At 37.0% G+C, this 17701-nt stretch overlaps 2 protein-coding genes across 16 annotated transcripts in view; one reads left to right on the forward strand and one right to left on the reverse strand.

Annotated features, from left to right (window-relative positions):
* ptk2aa (protein tyrosine kinase 2aa) overlaps positions 1–17701 on the forward strand; it is a 139526-nt gene that overhangs the window by 108637 nt on the left and 13188 nt on the right. For all 15 annotated transcript variants that reach the window (XM_049475709.1, XM_049475710.1, XM_049475705.1 and 12 more), the window contains 12 exons: positions 279–376; positions 1623–1707; positions 2511–2611; positions 4065–4180; positions 4310–4410; positions 4582–4671; positions 5146–5350; positions 6809–6920; positions 9948–10034; positions 11684–11821; positions 12856–12987; positions 17229–17291. In XM_049475709.1, the coding sequence (XP_049331666.1) occupies positions 279–376; positions 1623–1707; positions 2511–2611; positions 4065–4180; positions 4310–4410; positions 4582–4671; positions 5146–5350; positions 6809–6920; positions 9948–10034; positions 11684–11821; positions 12856–12987; positions 17229–17291 (1328 nt within the window). The remainder of the gene's footprint in view (positions 1–278; positions 377–1622; positions 1708–2510; positions 2612–4064; positions 4181–4309; positions 4411–4581; positions 4672–5145; positions 5351–6808; positions 6921–9947; positions 10035–11683; positions 11822–12855; positions 12988–17228; positions 17292–17701) is intronic.
* The window catches only part of rplp1 (ribosomal protein, large, P1), a 106728-nt gene that overhangs the window by 70682 nt on the left and 18345 nt on the right, over positions 1–17701 (reverse strand). The gene's annotated exons all lie outside the window — the stretch shown is intronic.

A 17701-nucleotide genomic window follows, 5' to 3' on the forward strand; every position in this document is an offset into this window, starting at 1 on the left:
AAAGTCTTCCCAGTGTTTAGCAACAAACTAAAGAAAAGCAGGATAAATGCTAGTTTTGTCCAAATTTTGACCCAATATTTTTGTTTATATAGTATATCAGCATATCAATATCAGCCCAGTAATTCTTATATAAATGCAGCAGCCCTGACTGAGTCCTCTGTTGGTTTGGTTATTGTGAATAATGATTTTTTTGGAAGGTGCGTTTACATTAATCTGTGTTAATCTGCCGAAGTGTTAAACAGAAGAGTATTGCTCTGTTTTGCTGTGTCTGTGTTCAGCCAGGGATTATGAGATCCAGAGGGAGAGGATCGAGCTGGGCCGCTGCATCGGAGAGGGTCAGTTCGGAGACGTCCATCAAGGCGTCTACTCCAGCCCAGTAAGTACACGCCCCCTCAGAACCCTCACCAAGGCCCAAACACATTCCCATCAGAACACACTGACCAAAACATTTCAAGTCACTGCGCTTGGATTTCACTAAACCGCTTCATTTTTCTGAATGGTATTTAAAGAAGATTTCAACCCATAATTATCCTCATAATAATGTTGAGGAAATGTACGCCGCCAAAAGCAAGTGAGCCAAGTTAACATTTTTAGTCGGAACATCCGGAGTGGTGCTACAATACTTATATTAGTGTACTGTTGCAGTCTATATCAGTATTCAGCATTTTTACAGCAGATGGGAACAAAAAACCTTTTAAACTGAAACTTAAGCATCTAAGTGTATTAAGATCCTCTTCCAGATTTGTGAATTACTGTTTCTCACAGCTCCTAACTTGTAGTGTAGTGGAGAATTCCAGCCATAGTTTGAGGTAAAGAACTAAATTTCAGAATTCCAAAGATTGAGAATATGAATATAAACCTGAATATAGATCTTTCCCCTGTGGTGTTGGGAGATGACTGCATCTTTTGGGTTGTTTAACATTTGTAAATGTATTTTCATTAAGATATATATATATATATAGGAGCCTTCCATCACATCACTACATCACTATTAATGTTGAGGTTAGGGGGGGTTTAAACTGGCTTAGTATTGACTTACTCATCCTAAATTATCTCAGTATGTTAGCAAAAAAAAATAGAATATCATGGAAAAGTTACTTTATCACAGTAATTCAGTGCAAAATGTGAAAATCAAATATTATATAAATGTATTACACACAGATAAATCAATTTTAAGCATTTATTTCTTTAATTGTTGATGATTATGAAGCTTACAGCCAATGAAAACCCAACAATCAGTGTCTCAAAAATGAGAATATTATATTATTAAAAGACCAATTGGTACTTTTGGCAGTACTGTGAGCAGTGTGCCAAGTCCTGCTGGAAAATGAAATCCGCATCTCCATAAACGTTGTCAGTAGCAGAGGGAAGCTGTAAGATATGAAGTGCTGTAAGATTTTGTGGGAAAACAAAACTCCACTGACTTTAGACTTGATAATAAAACACAGTGGATCAACACCAGCAGATGACAGACATGTCTCTCCAAACCATCACTGATTGGTGGAAACTTCACACTAGACCTCGAGCAGTTTGGACTGTGTGTCTCTCCACTCTTCCTCCAGACTCTGCTCCCTTCATTTACAAATGAAATGTAAAATTAACTGCTGCTGTCTGATTTGCAGGAGAATCCAGCTCTATCTGTGGCCATTAAAACATGCAAGAACTGCACCTCAGACAGCGTGCGGGAGAAGTTCCTGCAGGAAGCTTGTGAGTACGGGGTGCTGGGTGTATTGAGTGTTTGATGACTGTTTGTGTCTGTGTCATGCTTAAAAGGGGAAATCCAATGTCTAGCTGATGGTTCCATATATTATGTAATGTCTATATGAATGCCTCACAGCAAAAAAAAAAAAAAGAAAAAAAAGAAAAAACATTAAAATGCTTCCATCACCATGCTTAACAGCTGGTGCAGAGTGCTTTGGGTTGAATGCTTCACCTTTACTACTAAAGCAGGGCAGTGTTTTTCTTTTTCCTCCTGGATGGGATGCATTCAGGAGCATCATGGCTCCCATTAAAATTCATTTCACCTCAGACTACTCTAAAGTATATCCATGTCTGGTAAAAGCAAAAACAAACAAACAATGAAAGTCTTGCCTGCTGTTCAGTTTGTAATAGTGTAATAGTGATTTCAGCATTTCAGCAAATCTGTAAGCATCCTTCTCAGATCTGCGCTGAGCTTCTCGGACTTTCCCACTGTACCATGTGTTGGTTAAAACACTGAGTGAGTGCTGTTAAATTAGCCTAAAGGTACGTGGGCACAAAGAAGTTACTGCCAGTAGTCATTCATGACCACTAACAGGAAGTTAAAAGGTCTTGGTCACGGCAAGTTTAGATCTTTAGGGACTTTTAGCACCACTGAATTAATAATCTAAGAGTGTGTGTGTATATTTTAGACTGTGTGTATATCTTTGACCTTTCGTTTATTGCACAAATAAACCTCCCAAAAATGATATCTTAGATTAGATACATGGAAATTAATGTGAGTTTTAACTCTTTTCTTACCTCTCTCACAGTGACGATGCGGCAGTTTGACCATCCTCATATTGTGAAGCTCATTGGGGTCATCACAGAGAACCCGGTGTGGATCATCATGGAGCTCTGCACGCTAGGCGAGGTGAGACAGGGCCAAAAAAAGCACAATTATTCACAAGCGTCAAGTGATGTGGGAGCTCAGTGATTGGTGGGGAAAATAAGCAAGAAAAAAATATATATATTGGTCCCACTGTATAGTGTCTATAATAGCTTATTATTAATCTTATTACCATGTAATAACAGTGTAACTACTGGTAAAGTACACATTGTATAAAGTTTTATTACACATTAAAATATATCAACTGTCCAGCTTCCCATAATAAAATCTGAATATTGATTTTTAGTATTAAAAACCTTATTTACCTTAATTACTTTAATTACATACCAAATGCATACACAACACTATTATATTATTATTCTACACACAGTATTACCTGTGAGAATTCACACACACACACACACACTCACTCACACACACACACTATGCCTTATTAAACACAAGTCAAAACGGATGCCGACATGTGTAGTTATATAACCTGTATATCTGTATTTAATCTGTACCAATATATACTTCACCAGTAGTTACACTGTTATTATATGGATTGTTAATGTTTAAATGCGAAGTTATTATAGACTCATTATAAAGTGGGACAAATACATTTTTTATTTATATTTTGCGTCCGTCCAACGGAAAAAAGACGCTCGCCAACTGATCGCCAACCAGTTGCAGATGCCTGGCAAATATTTGGCATGCTAGATATCTGACCCAGTCGGCGACTGCGAGTCAGGAGCAGTGGCTGCATACAGACAATGAAATAACGAAGAAAGAGAAAAACATGGGTCTAAAACACACCTCCTGCATTACCAGAGCCATTTATAGAAAGTCTGACCACTTTCCCACTGTTCCCCTGTTATATCAGTAAATAACTCTTAAACAAGTGAAATTAAAGTGAAATTAAAAATAATATCGAACTACTTGTTCTGAGTATATCTTTAATTTATCTTGAATAAAGTAGAATAATTTATATATTTTCCTAACAATGCAAAGAAAGTTTGCCTGTATATTTTACAGTTTACCTACAGAAAACACAGGTTTTACTCTGTAAAGTACTGTAGCAATTACTGCTACTGTGAGCTGATTGGTTGGCGAGCTGATCCTGGCGATACAGGATGAGCATTAAGATTAAAAGCTTAAAACTTTAAGAGTTTAAAAATGATAAGAAATTATGTCTGTGGTGCTAAAAAAAAATTAATATAGTTCTGTGTTGAGGACATAAGTAAATATTTTAGTATAAAACTGATTAAATATTTATAAACTCTGATTTTACTCAGTTTTGGCTTCATATGAACTCATGTTCATGTTGGACTCACTTTAAGTGCGTATTCTCCTCTATAGAGATTCTCTTTTATGGCATTGCTAGTTCTCCCGTGTTTAGTTTTGTATAATATATAAATGAAGTATATACATTCTGCCCAACTGTACTGGCATGTATGCTAACCAATAAAGTGTGTGTGTTTTTTTTTTATTCCCTTAGTTGAGGTCATTCTTACAAGTAAGAAAATATAACCTGGACCTGGCAACACTCATTCTGTTTGCCTACCAGTTGAGCACAGCCCTGGCCTACCTGGAGAGCAAGAGATTTGTGCACAGGTAAATGAATGTGAACACTACGATTAATAATCTGCTTTATTTCCAACAGCATTCATTCATTTTCAAATGCCTTATACTTGTTATTTTACATCTATGTATCTGTGTGTATGTTTTTTTTTTTTTTTACAGGGACATTGCAGCCAGGAATGTCTTGGTGTCTTCCGCTGACTGTGTGAAACTTGGGGACTTTGGACTCTCCAGGTACATGGAGGACAGCTCTTATTACAAAGGTAATGAACGATATGATCCATCACAAGTCTTAAAAAGCTTAAAAAGCACCTATTTTTTAAGGTTCGGAACAGGTCTTAGGATATAGCACCACCTGGTGGCGAATTATAGTTATGTACAACTACAGTCTTGTATTTATTTATTTATTTATATTCTTTTTTATTATGTCACAGCTTCCAAAGGGAAACTTCCAATCAAATGGATGGCACCAGAATCCATCAACTTCCGTCGCTTTACCTCAGCCAGTGATGTGTGGATGTTTGGTAAGTTCAGGAACTTTTAGGACACTTTGTCTAAAACATACAGATCTGGAAAAAAATTAAATACCACTTAAATATGATGATTTATTTTATTTTAACAAACTGCTTGAATTTTTGCACCAGGAGAAAAAGCAGCATAAAGTTATCCAAAAGCAGTGTGTAAGACTGGTGGAGGAGAACATGATGCCATTTCTCATTTTCTGTAAATAAATGCTCTAAATGAGAATATTTTAATTTGTAATTTGGGAGAAATGTTTTCTGTAGTTTATAGAATAAAACAACAATGTTCATTTTACTCAAACATAAACCTATAAATAGCAAAATCAGAGAAACCGATTCAGAAACTGAAGTGCTCTCTTATTATTATTATTTTATTTTACTAATGTAGTAAATTACATTAAACACTATTTAGATATACTGGGTGAATCACATTTGCCTTAAATTAAAATTTAATTTTAAATTTTTCTCTATTCTCAGGGGTGTGCATGTGGGAGATCCTGATGTACGGCATTAAACCCTTCCAGGGCGTGAAGAACAACGACGTGATTGGTCGAATAGAAAACGGCGAGCGTTTGGCCATGCCCCACAACTGCCCCCCCACACTCTACAGCCTGATGACCAAGTGCTGGGCGTACGACCCCAGCAAGAGACCCCGCTTCACTGAACTCAAGACCCAGCTCAGGTTCACTTCTTTACACGATATACTGATGATCCTGCATGAGCCCAATTTCAGGAGTTATTTAACTATTGAAATTATGATATCAAAAATTACCATTTTAGCTCAAAATAAAGAAGTACTAAATAGCTATATAACTGATTTCCTTTTTAAATATGCATCTTTTCTTAAATAAGCAAACTGTAAAATGTCACACAACAACTGTTCTGTGATTAATCATTAATTTAATTAATTTAAATGCTGAAATTTCCCTGTATTTTTGAGAGGAAGATATATATAATAATAATAATACATAGTAATAACAGTGTAGTGTGTTTTATTAGTCTTGGCAGACTAGATTTAGACTGGACTATTTTCATTAATGTATTTTAATATCTCAGGGTAGTTTTGATGCTTTTTAAATTAGAATATTGTAATGTTCAGCTAAGAGTTTAGCTAAGAGCTTTAATGAAGGAGATAAATGCTAGTGTGTAGCTTCATCTGTTGCTGCTTATTTTTGCATTTTCCAACATGGAAAGAGGTTCATGTGTGTTTAGAGGAAAGTGTGTGTGTTTGTGTGTTTTTCTTTGTGTGTGTTTGAGTGCGTGTCCTTGTCTGTTTGTGTATGTCTCTGTGTGTGTGTGTGTGTGTGTAATAACAATGTAACAATGTAATGCTCCATTTTTGATACAGCAGAATTAAATCAAAATCTGATTTATTTATTTTTTTTAAAGCTATATATTTAAAAGCTGAGTCTGCTTATTATAAGGGGCTGTGTAGGTCTTGTTTGGGTAGGTGTATTTGTGTATTGTGTAGATATGGTTGAATATGTTCACCATTAAACACAAGGGGTCACTGTTACATTGCATAATACGCCATCACTGGTTGGTGGAAACTTCACACTAGACCTCGAGCAGTTTGGACTGTGTGTCTCTCCACTCTTCCTCCAGACTCTGCTCTCTTGATTTAATTTAAATGAAATGTAAAATGTACTGATGATCAGTGATGGTTTGGAGAGTCATGTCTGTCATCTGCTGGTGTTGATCCACTGTGTTTTATTATCAAGTCTAAAGTCAGTGCAGTTTTGTTTTCCCACAAAATCTTACAGCACTTCATATCTTACAGCTTCTCTCTGCTACTGATAACTTTTAACTTTTATAGAGATGCGGATTTCATTTTCCAGCAGGACTTGGCACACTGCCAACTGTGCCAAAAGTACCAAATGGTCTTTAATGTAATATTCTAATTTTCTGAGACACTGATAAGGATATGAAAATAGACCCTCTGTGTGTGTAATACATCTATATATAATAATATATGATTTTATTCATTCGGATATATTTGGAGGTTCATGAAACTTAATGTGTTTAAAGATTATGTAATACAGGAACTGAAACAAGATGCTCGCTTCTTTTTACAGGCACATCTGATACTAAAATAGCTTTTTCTTGCTGAAACAGTTCTTTCATCTCTCTCCCTCTGCAGCACTATCCTGGAGGAGGAGAAGGCTCAGCAGGAAGAGCGGTTGCGTATGGAGATGAGGCGTCAGGTCACAGTGTCCTGGGACTCTGGTGGTTCAGACGAAGCTCCTCCTAAAGTACGTATAATTCATTTTTTAATACAAACTGAATGTTTAAAGGAGATAAAACAGCTTGTAATGGTTGTTATTTCACTCATTTTCTTATATTTTACGATGCTTTCACACCTACCTTATTGGTACTTTGCTGGTACTTTGTTGGTCCTTTATTGGTCGATTAGCCGCTAATGCTAATGCTAATACTGCTGCACCCAGATGCAATGAGAGGTCAATGTTGCAGGTTGTTATAGTCGAGGATTCACTTACTTTTTCTAGCCTACAATTTTGAAGTTAACACAATGTCATTAATAGAATAGAAATGAGGTTAATGCAGTCAAAGAAATTCGGAAAGTCAATGCAGTTTATGAAATTCAACGCTAGGATACGGAGAGGTTGGAAAATGGTCAGATGAAACTTGAATAGCAGCTTCTATTCTGTTTCTGGTAAATAAAAACCACGTAACTGGACTTTAGGGAGAATAAGGAAATAAGGAGGCTTTTAAAATGTAGTAGTTTTATATAGTAGAGTCATGCTGCAGTGGTTGGGGATCACCTTTCCTGCTAAAAAAATAAATAATAATAATCTTTTTTTAAGATTTTCTGACTGATAAATGGCTTAATCTCAATGATGAAGGGAAAAATTGGAGTGTGTGCTTTGGCACAGTATGTTCCTGCGTGTTTTCTTTTTTTTTTCTTTGTTTCTTTCCATCAGTCTATCTCATCTAATTCCCTAAAATGATGAATGTTGTTTCCTTCTATGTTCTGTGGAACTGGTTGGTCGTCCAAAGGCTTTTATAATAATCAGAGCTGGAGAGTGGAGATTTATTCTTTAATGCAATATAAACCCTCTGTTTTCCTTTTTTTTTTTTTTTGAGATCAAGACCACCGAGGTTAAACAGCCATATTTCTTCCATATAATAGATGGTAAAGAGGTTAAAACATTTATATATTTTTTATAGTTGTTTTTTATAGTTTATATATTTATAAAGTTTAGATTTAAAGTTCAGAAATTAATATTTGGTGGAAAAACCCTGGTTTTAAATCACAGTTTTTTTCATGCATCTTGGCATCATGTTCTCCTCCACCAGTCTTACACACTGCTTTTGGATAACTTTATGCTGCTTTACTCCTGGTGCAAAAATTCAAGCAGTTCAGTTTGGTGGTTTGATGGTTTGTGATCATCCATCTTCCTCTTGATTATATTCCAGAGGTTTTTAATTTGGTAAAATCAAAGAAACTCATCATTTTTAAGTGTCCCTCTGTCTTTTTATTAGTCCTAAATAAAACAAATTGACATATCTTCTAGCTGGTAAATGCTGATTCTAGGCCAATTGTCCCAATGATTTAGCTGCAGATTTGTTCTTTAATGCAATATAAACCCTCTGTTTTTCTTTTAAATCACGACCACCGAGGTTAAACAGCCATATTTCTTCCATATAGATGGTAAAGGGGTTAAACCTGATGAAGGTCAGATCAGGTGATTGTGCACGTCTGTAATAGATGTGAGGTCTCAGGCTGACAAGTGTTTGCAATCGATCGTGCTGCGTGTTATGAAACACATTCTTTGTTTTTGGACGCTGCTGCGGCTGATGCTGGTGCTGCTGGTGCTGCTGGTAATAAATCGGAGTATTTGAGACGTGTCCTCAACAGCTCTCGCTAAGCAGAACGCTATGTTTCACTTTGCTCAGTCTCCGGCCAAAGTTCTGACTCGCGTAGCTGTGTTTACCTTCAGCAGTGTTATGTAACAGGCTCACTCTGTGACGAGAACATCCTCTTCTTTACTTTAAGTGCCCTCGTATAATTCCCACAAAGCACATAAAATCATCAATCTCCAAAAAAAATCAGTTTTATTCTTTATAAGTCATGACAAAGTAGAATAATGCTCATGCTAGATTTGATTTTCCTTTGCTCCTGAGCTCCCTCTGCAGTCAGAAAGTGTAATTCACACTTTAAGATGCATCTAAAAGACAAACTTGCATTTACACATGCATTTCTGGACAAGTAGGTAGAGAAATATTACAAGATTTTACATAACGTTACACAGTTTTCGTAAGCTTTATGCCAGATTCACACTAGACCATTTTAGCCCAGTTTTTTAGTCGCCGACAAAAACTCTGAGGATGAAATTGAGGATCTCTTAACAGTCGATTAGTGTGAACTACTGAAAGACACCTGGCTAAAATATTTGCCATGCTTGATATCTGACCCAGTCGCTGACTGGGAGTCAGGAGCAGCGGCTACCAACACCCAATGGAATTACGGAGAACGAGAAAGAAAACCACAAGTCCAAAATGCATCTCCTCCATTACCAGAGCCGTTTATTGTTTATGGAGAGTCTGACCACTTTCTGTTCCCCTTGTTATATCGTGAAATGACTGTTAAACTCTATAGGGAGCTAAAAGTGGAAAGGAGAATAATGTATTTTACTAAAAATGCAAAGATAAACTCTGATTTTGTTTTATATGCATATTGCTTCAGTTGCGTCATATGAACCCATTCAAGTTGGACTCACTTTAAAGCTCCACTAGGTAGGATTGAGATTTTGTGCTCGTGGGCTCCCCCTACAGTTGTAGAGTGTAATAAATGTTTCAGGCCGATTAGTTTCTCTTTCTCGTTTTCTGGCTTTTACAGACATATTCGGTCTCTTTCCAGCTTCTGCCAGAGTGTCTGTATGTTAGTTTGTAAAGAATGAACCAGCAGTCCTTGTAGAACTGTTAGAACTAAAGGTCGGAAAGCAGGTCGCAGTTCTCGCAAGCATTGGTCGCGGCCGCCTCGGAAAACTTACAGAGTCTGGTTTGAGCTCAGAGGAGCTCCGGCACAGACACGAGAGCACCGCTATTCCTCCTATTACACCTCAATGCAGCGCTGCAGTGAGATTCAAGCTGTAATTTCACTTCTTTAAAAAGATCAAAAATCAAGGAAATCCTACCTAGTGCTGCTTTAAGTGCGTATTCACCTCGGTAGAGATTCTCTGACGTGGCATCGCTAGTTTTCGTGAGTTTAGGTCATTTATTTATGTGAAAATCTAAAAATCTTATGTTTTCTGCAGCCCAGTCGACCAGGTTACCCGAGTCCCCGATCCAGTGAAGGCTACTTCCCCAGCCCTCAGCACGCAGGACAGCACAACCATTACCAGGTAACTGCTTTATAGCACTGTATTTCAGCAGAGTGGCTTTACTGCTCCTTAAATACCTGACTGGTAGAGCTCATACATAAGGAGCACTGTCAATTTTTGAGAAGATTAAAGTATTTTAAGTGCACTTTATAGTACAAAAAATATGGTAATAACTAAATGATTCAAATGTGAATCTTATAAAGTATTATACATTTTAGACAAAATTCAAATACTAAATTAAAATCCCTCACAGTTTAAGATAAACGTCTCATTGTTCTCATTTTATCTCAGGCAGGCTCTGGTGCTTTTGTTGACTCGTGCCTTTAATATAGATTTACTCTTATAGACTCTTAAAGCTTAAAACCCCTAAAACTAAAAGCTCCTTCACGGTCCTGAGGGTGAGAAGCTGGTGCCCGCTCTGCCGTTCGCTCTGCCAGGTCAGCGGAGGAGGAGAGAGAGCTCAGTTTTAGAGTTAAGCTGTTTCACAGCACTGCTCTGCCTCATAAAGCAGCCTGACAGCAGCCATTTCCTGCAGGCTCTCTTTTAAGACTGCTGCTGGCATTCAGGACGGAATTCATCCGCCAAAAAAAAATAACAATAATAATACTCGCCCTCCAAAATCTGCCGTTATCACTTTAATCTCAGCTCACTTTTTTTTAGCCTTAAAAGGAATCTGTGTGAAAAGTCTGAAGCCTGGCGAGCGCAGGGGTACTTTTGAATCAGCTCATTTTTGTGTAGATAGAATAAAATAAGTTATAAAAAAACAGCATTTTAATAAGGCATAAGAATTATTTAAAAAATATATATTTTTAAAAATATTAAGATATAAAACAAATGAGGTAAAAGTAATAATTTAAGAGTAGGAATCATAAAATAATAGGTAAAAAAAGGTAATAGAACTAATAAAAATTCAACTACAGATGAAAAAATAAACACATAAAAGAGTAAAATATAAATAATCAATACCTAAAAATAATAAAAGAAAAGTAACTAAAAGAACTAAAAGAAACAAAAAAAAGTGAAATAAAAAAACAATTTTAATAAGGCATAAGAATTAGTTTTTAAAAATATAATTTTAAAAATATTAAGATATAAAACAAATGAGGTAAAAGTAATAATTTAAGAGTAGGAATCTTAAAATAATAGGTAAAAAAAAATTAACTAAAGATGAAAAAAAAAACACATAAAAGAGTAAAATATAAATAATCAATACCTAAAAATAATAAAAGAAAAGTAACTAAAAGAACTAAAAGAAACTAAAAAAAGTGAAAAAAAAAACCCCCCGCTAAAACAAACCAACATTTGAAAACTAAAAAGTTAAGTAAAAAATAAAAAATATATAAAGAAAAATAAAGAAACCTAAAACATAACAAAGATCAAAAAAAAAAAAAAAGAGCTAAAACAGTGGCAGGCTGGAGAGGAGGAGTCCAGACTGAAGGAGTCTTCAGGGAGGGTCAAGGGTCAAGGAAACGTTTATACCATTGATGGATTGAGGGGGAGGGACCTGATCTGGTACCACGTTTTATCTGTAACAACATCTCTGAACCAAATAAAGCTGCGTCTGGAAGTGGGAATGGGAAAAGCAGCTGTTATTTCTGTATTTCTGAGTTCAGTGCCGGCTTTTCCTTGGCGTCGGATCTTGTTTTGACCTGAGATTTGCTCCTCCGCAGGTGTCGGGTTATCCCGGCTCTCACGGCATGCCCTCCATGCCCGGTGGAGGATACCCGGCCCAGGCCTCTGTTCTAGACCCGCACGAGACCTGGAACCACCACAGACCAGACGTGCCCATGTGGTCTCCCAACATGGAGGTGAGTGTCTGCTGCCGGGAACCAGGGCTTCTTCTGAGTTACCCTGAGTGAACTTCTGGAGATGTTTTGAGAAAGAAATAAGAGAGCACTTCAGTTTCTGAATTAGTTTCTCTGATTTATCTATTTATAGGTTTATGTTTGAGTAAAATGAACATTGCTGTTTTATTCTATAAACTACAGACAACATTTCTCACAAATTACAAATAAAAATATTCTCATTTAGAGCATTTATTTACAGTAAATGAGAAATGACTGAAATAACAAAAAAAGAGACATTTCAGACCTCAAATAATGCAAAGAAAACAAGTTCATATTAATAAAGTTTTAAGAGCTCAGAAATTAGCAATATTTGGTGGAAAAAGTTTTTAGTTTTTAATCACAGTTTTTTAATGCATCTTGTTGTTTTCTGGTTTTCCTCCACCAGTTTTGCACACTGCTTTTTGATAACTTTATGCCTTTATATTCCAGAGATTTTCAATTTGGTAAAATCAATGAAACTCATCATTTGTTTAAGTGCTCATTTTTTTAAGACCTCAAATAATGCAAAGAAAACAATCCATCTTCCTCTTGTTTATATTTCAGAGGTTTTCATCTACTGTCTTTTTATTACTCCAAAATAGAACAAATTGACTCATCTTCTAGTTGGTAAATTCAGCTTTTCAGTACGTTTAGGTCTGTTTTGGCCGTTATGCTGCTTCTTGAAAATTTTTCATTAATTTTTTGAGCCTGCTTCTTTAAGATAAGTAATTTTACACCCACAGCTTGTATTATCCTCATAGGAGACCATTAGCAATGAAATGGGAACCTCTGGAGCTGTGTATAAAGACCCAAGTAATAGTTTGTGTTCCCTCAAGTACCTGTAGGATGAGTTCTTTTTAGAACTTTGTACAGCATCAGTATCTTTCTTGTGTTTCATATCCCAACACAAACCAACAGTGCGTCTAGGAAGCCAGGTTAAGAGTTAATAGCACTCTTGCTTTACTACTTACAATAATAAGTGTGTGTTTGCATGTGTGTGTGTGTGTGTGTTTCAGGAGGGAGGTGCTCTAGACATGCGAGCTCTGGGTCAGGGGCTTCCTCCTCATCTGATGGAGGAAAGGCTGATGATGCAGCAGCAGCAGATGGAGGAGGACCAGCGCTGGCTGGAGCATGAGGAGAGCTTCCTGGTACTGTAGACTTTTCATCCTTTCATCTCCACCTTCACTTCAGCAGACTCTTTTCAGCAGTTTTCCTCTGGCACAGAAAAGTGCTGAGCCCTGAGCTTATCTCTCGTTTTATCACAGGTGTGTGTTTTTTTTTAAGGTTTTTGTATTTTTATCTAGTGGGAACATTTTACATTTTGAAAAACACAGCTCTAAATCATGACTGTACTGGCGTGCTTTCTTCTGGGTGAGATCAACCTGAAGAGGCTGAACCATTACATAGAGTAGCGTGTTTTTCACACTATAAGGTGCACTTAAAATCCGTTAATTTTCCCCAAAAATCATCAGTGCTTTTTATAATCCGGTGCTCCTTATGTATAAATTATATCAGTCAGGTATTAAGGAGCAGTAAAGCCACTCTGAATACTGAAGAACAGAGTTATACAAGAGTTTCAGTTTAGTTCTCCAGCAGCATTAGCATTAGCCGCTAACCACGTTAAGCGCTAAATCTTTCACCATTCAGAGGTCAGTATTATCAAACTGCAGCTTTCTACTACCCTGGCTAGCACTGCTGGAGCAGAATAAGCATTAGCTGCTAACCACATTAAGCGCTAGCTCTTTTGACGTTCAGAGGTGAGTATTATCGGACTGAAGCCTGCTGCTACCCTGGCTAGCACTGCTGGAGCAGCATTAGCTTTAGCCGCTAAGCGCTAGGCTGTGTGTTTACCATGTTAAAACAATCTACATGGGATGAACCGCTAGCTAATATCACCCTGGCTTACTTGAACAATCAGGATTCCTCAGTGTAGCGCTGTCGGGGGGCATTTACTAGCGGTTAGCCGCTAATGCTAAAGCTGATGCTGATGCACTCAGCCTTAGTGGAAATCTGGAAATCTGGGCTTACTGTAAATAAATGGAAGCGCTTTACTCACCTAAATAAACAGTTTTTAGGAGAGAAATCTGTGTAGATTAACTTTTAAATTACAGTTTTGTTTACTTAACTTACCTTTGCCTGCTGAATTAGAAGGCAAACATGGCGACACCCCTGTTCCTTACTAGTATCGCATAATGCGTCTTATAGTGCGAAAAATACAATAGGGTATAATGGATGAAATAAACAATTTAAGCCGTTTCATCTCATTTAGACTGTTATCCTCACAACTTAAAACCATTTTAAAGCATTAATTAATTCAGTTTAGGTAATTTTCTTCTGCTGTGTAGAAATGCCACACTTGCTTTTGGTTTCTCATCAGACCTAACAATGGAAGGACATCATCACGTCTCTTCTTCTCTGGAAAATACTGTTCAGTAATATTGGATCAGCTTGGCTGCCAATGATCCGGGAAGCTACGGAAATCCCTGTGGTTTATGCCTTTCTGAGAACTGTGAGAATCTCATGACAGATTTGGCATCTTCTGGGTCTGAGTTCTTGCTTTGCTGTTGTTTTTTCCTCTGGGATGAGACGACCACAAGCTCCACAGGCTATCGCAGAGAGAGAGAGAGGGAAATCAAAGCAGTGAAGTTGTGAGCTGTCGCACTTGCGCAAAAGGGAAGTGATTATAAGGCTGTGTAAAGGATATACCATATTTTTCAGACTGTAAGACGCACTGAATTATAAGGCGCGTTATGCTACACTAGTAAGGAACAGGGGTGTCACCATGTTTTTCTTCTAATTTAGCAGGTCTCTGACTAAGCTAAGTAAAGCCAAGCTAAGTAAACAAAGCTGTAATGTTAATCTACACAGATTTCTCTTCTGAAAACTTATTATTTTCATTTGGGTGAGTAAAGCACTTACATTTATTTACAGTAAGCGTAGATTTACAGATTTACACTAAGGCTGGGTGCAGCAGCATTAGCACTAGCATAAGTGGTAAATGCTAATGAGTGTTTTGGGAAGACCAGGGAATATTAGTTAGCAGTTGTCCCTTGTATCTTGTTTTAACATGATAAACGCACAGACTACAGTCAGATAAACAGAGGAAAAAATGGTAAAGCAGGGTTTTTGCACGTCAGCAATGAAAAACAAAGAGAGCACTTCAGTTTCTGAATCTGTTTCTCTGATTTTGCTATTTATAGGTTTATGTTTGAGAAAAAAACAACATTGATGTTTTATTCTATAAACTACAGACGGCATTTCTCCTAAACTCCAAATAAAAATATTGTCGTTTAGAGCGTTTATTTATATACAGAAAATGAGAAATGGCTAAAAATAACAAAAAAAGATGCAGAGCTTTCAGATCTCAAATAATGCAAAGAAAGAAAGACATATTTATAAAGTTTTATGAGTTCATCAAAACACACATTAATATTTGGTGAAATAAATCTGCTTGGTTTTTAATCACAATTTTTTTTATGCATCTTGGCATCATGTTCTCTTCCTCCACCAGTCTTACACACTGCTTTTGGCTAAAATTCAAGCAGTTCAGCTTGGTTTGGTGGCTTAATGGTTTGTGATCATCCATCTTCCTCTTAATTATATTCCAGAGGTTTTTAATTTGGTAAAATCAAAGAAACTTTGTTTGCTCACTATTGTTTAATTTATATTTTACCTGCATTTGCCTTTTAGCCTCGTACAAAACTGAAAAAACAAACCTCCAGAAGCGCTCCAGACGCCTCCTGGCTGATGGACTGTGTTTGGGTTGAAGGGAAAATAGTGCAAAAAGTGCAAATTAGATTTTTGGCTGAACTGTTGCTTTAAAAGCATGAAGAAAGAGAAAGGGAGGGACGAGGGGATGCGTTGGAGGGAGAGCTGGAGCTGCAGAATAAGAAGAAGGAGAGTTGAAGGAAAGTGCAGAGAGGGAAAAAGAGCGAGAGGAGGAGGAGGGGGGAGTCAGCTGGCGGTGTGTTTTCTCCACATGCTGCTCTCAGGCGCGTTTAAGCAGAGCTCCAGCAGGAAGCCACAGCTCTCTCTCTCTCTCTCTCTCTCTCTCTTTCTCTCTCTGAGAAGGATGGAATCTCGCTCTCCTCACTCTCTTCTCACGGTGGCCAGAACACACTCCGCTCCGAGGATGCACATCTTTAAATCCTGCTTTGGGAAAGCGGTACTGTCTCTGTGGATTACTCTTCAGTGGGGTGTGGATCTGTTAAAGAGGATTTAGAGAAGCTGCTGGTTATGTTGTGTGCGGATGTGCGGTTTTCTTATTTTCTTATCTTCTTATTTTCTTGTTTTGTTTTGTTTTTTCTTGTGGAAGTGTAGTTGAGTCTGTCTGCTGATACATTAAGTTTTGGATGTAGGGTTTTTGATGTTGGAAGTGATGCATTGGAATAGATGGATGGATGGATGGATGGATGGATGGATGGATGGATGGGTGGGTGGATTTAGGGGAATATAGATGATCACAAGCCATCAAACCACCTAGCATAACTGCATGAATTTCTGCACCAGGAGTAAAGCAGCATAAAGTTATCCAAAAGCAGTGTGTAAGACTGGTGGAGGAGAACATGATGCCAAGATGCATTAAAAAAAAAAAACTTTGATTAAAAACCATCAGTGTTATTCCACCAAATATTGATTTCTGAACTCTTAAAACATTATGAATATGAACTTGTTTTTTTCTTTGCATTATTTGATGTCTGAATCTTTTTTGAGCTTTTTCAATTTCTGCAAATAAATAAATGCTCTAAATGACAATATTTTAATTTGTAATTTGGGAGAAATGTTGTCTGTAGTTTATAGAGTAAAACAATGTTCATTTTACTCAAACATAAACCTATAAATAGCAAAACCAGAGAAACTGATTCAGAAACTGAAGTGTTCTCTTCATTTTTATTTTTTAAGTGTTTTGAATGAGTTCAATTCTTTTACTCTGATACATTGTTTCTGCTGCATTGTTATAATTATAAAAAATATTAAAAAATCATTCCAAACCCACATAATCAATAAAGTTAGAGCGAATCTAGAGATCAAGCTGATTTTATAAGAAGATCTCGCTGCTCCTGTTCTGCCTTTAGCTCTTCTAACTTTATACTGCTTTCTGTAATAACTACTATAATAACACACTACTGTGCTTTTACTCTCAGTACTTTAGTACTACATTACTATAAACTACTTAAACAATACTTAAAATGTACAAAAAATGTTGAATACTTTAGTACTTTAGACTTGTACTTTCACTCGAGTACTTTATTTGTTTGCATACTGTACTTTTTTGTCTGATTAGTTTATTTTATATAAAGAACAGAAGCAGAATTGGAGGGTTATAAGTGGATATATGAGCTCAGAACTGGAGATTTGACTCTGTGTGTTTCTGGTTTTGTGTCTCCAGAAGCCGGAGTCCAGGAACTCGAGGGGCAGCATCGACCGAGAGGACGGAGCTCTCCAGGGGCCGGTGAGTTCCCACAGCCCTCGGCTTATTTCTCTTATAGGCTGTGAACCAGTGGATAACTGGGCACTGGGAGGGGTGGAGTGGGGGTGTAATAATAATAATACACACACACACACACACATTTGGAGTCTTTGGGAATCTCCGTTATCTGCATCGTAAATACAGAAGGTCTGTCATGTTCACATTCCTGGGCTGAAGTCTCTCGCCGGAAGCTATGAGCTCTGGAGATTTTAAGAATTTAAAGAATGAGTTCATAATTCCAGAGTTCAGACAGAAAGAAGACTGCAGGCTGATTAAAATGATCTACAAGCTTGATTTTTAACATCTTTTTGACATATTCTTTAGATTATTAATATAATAAAATACTGTATCTGTACCCACTGGAGTATTATTTTTACTTCACTACTTTACTT

Source organism: Astyanax mexicanus, chromosome 3, assembly GCF_023375975.1.
Source record: "Astyanax mexicanus isolate ESR-SI-001 chromosome 3, AstMex3_surface, whole genome shotgun sequence".
Taxonomy (NCBI): Eukaryota; Metazoa; Chordata; class Actinopteri; order Characiformes; family Acestrorhamphidae; genus Astyanax; species Astyanax mexicanus.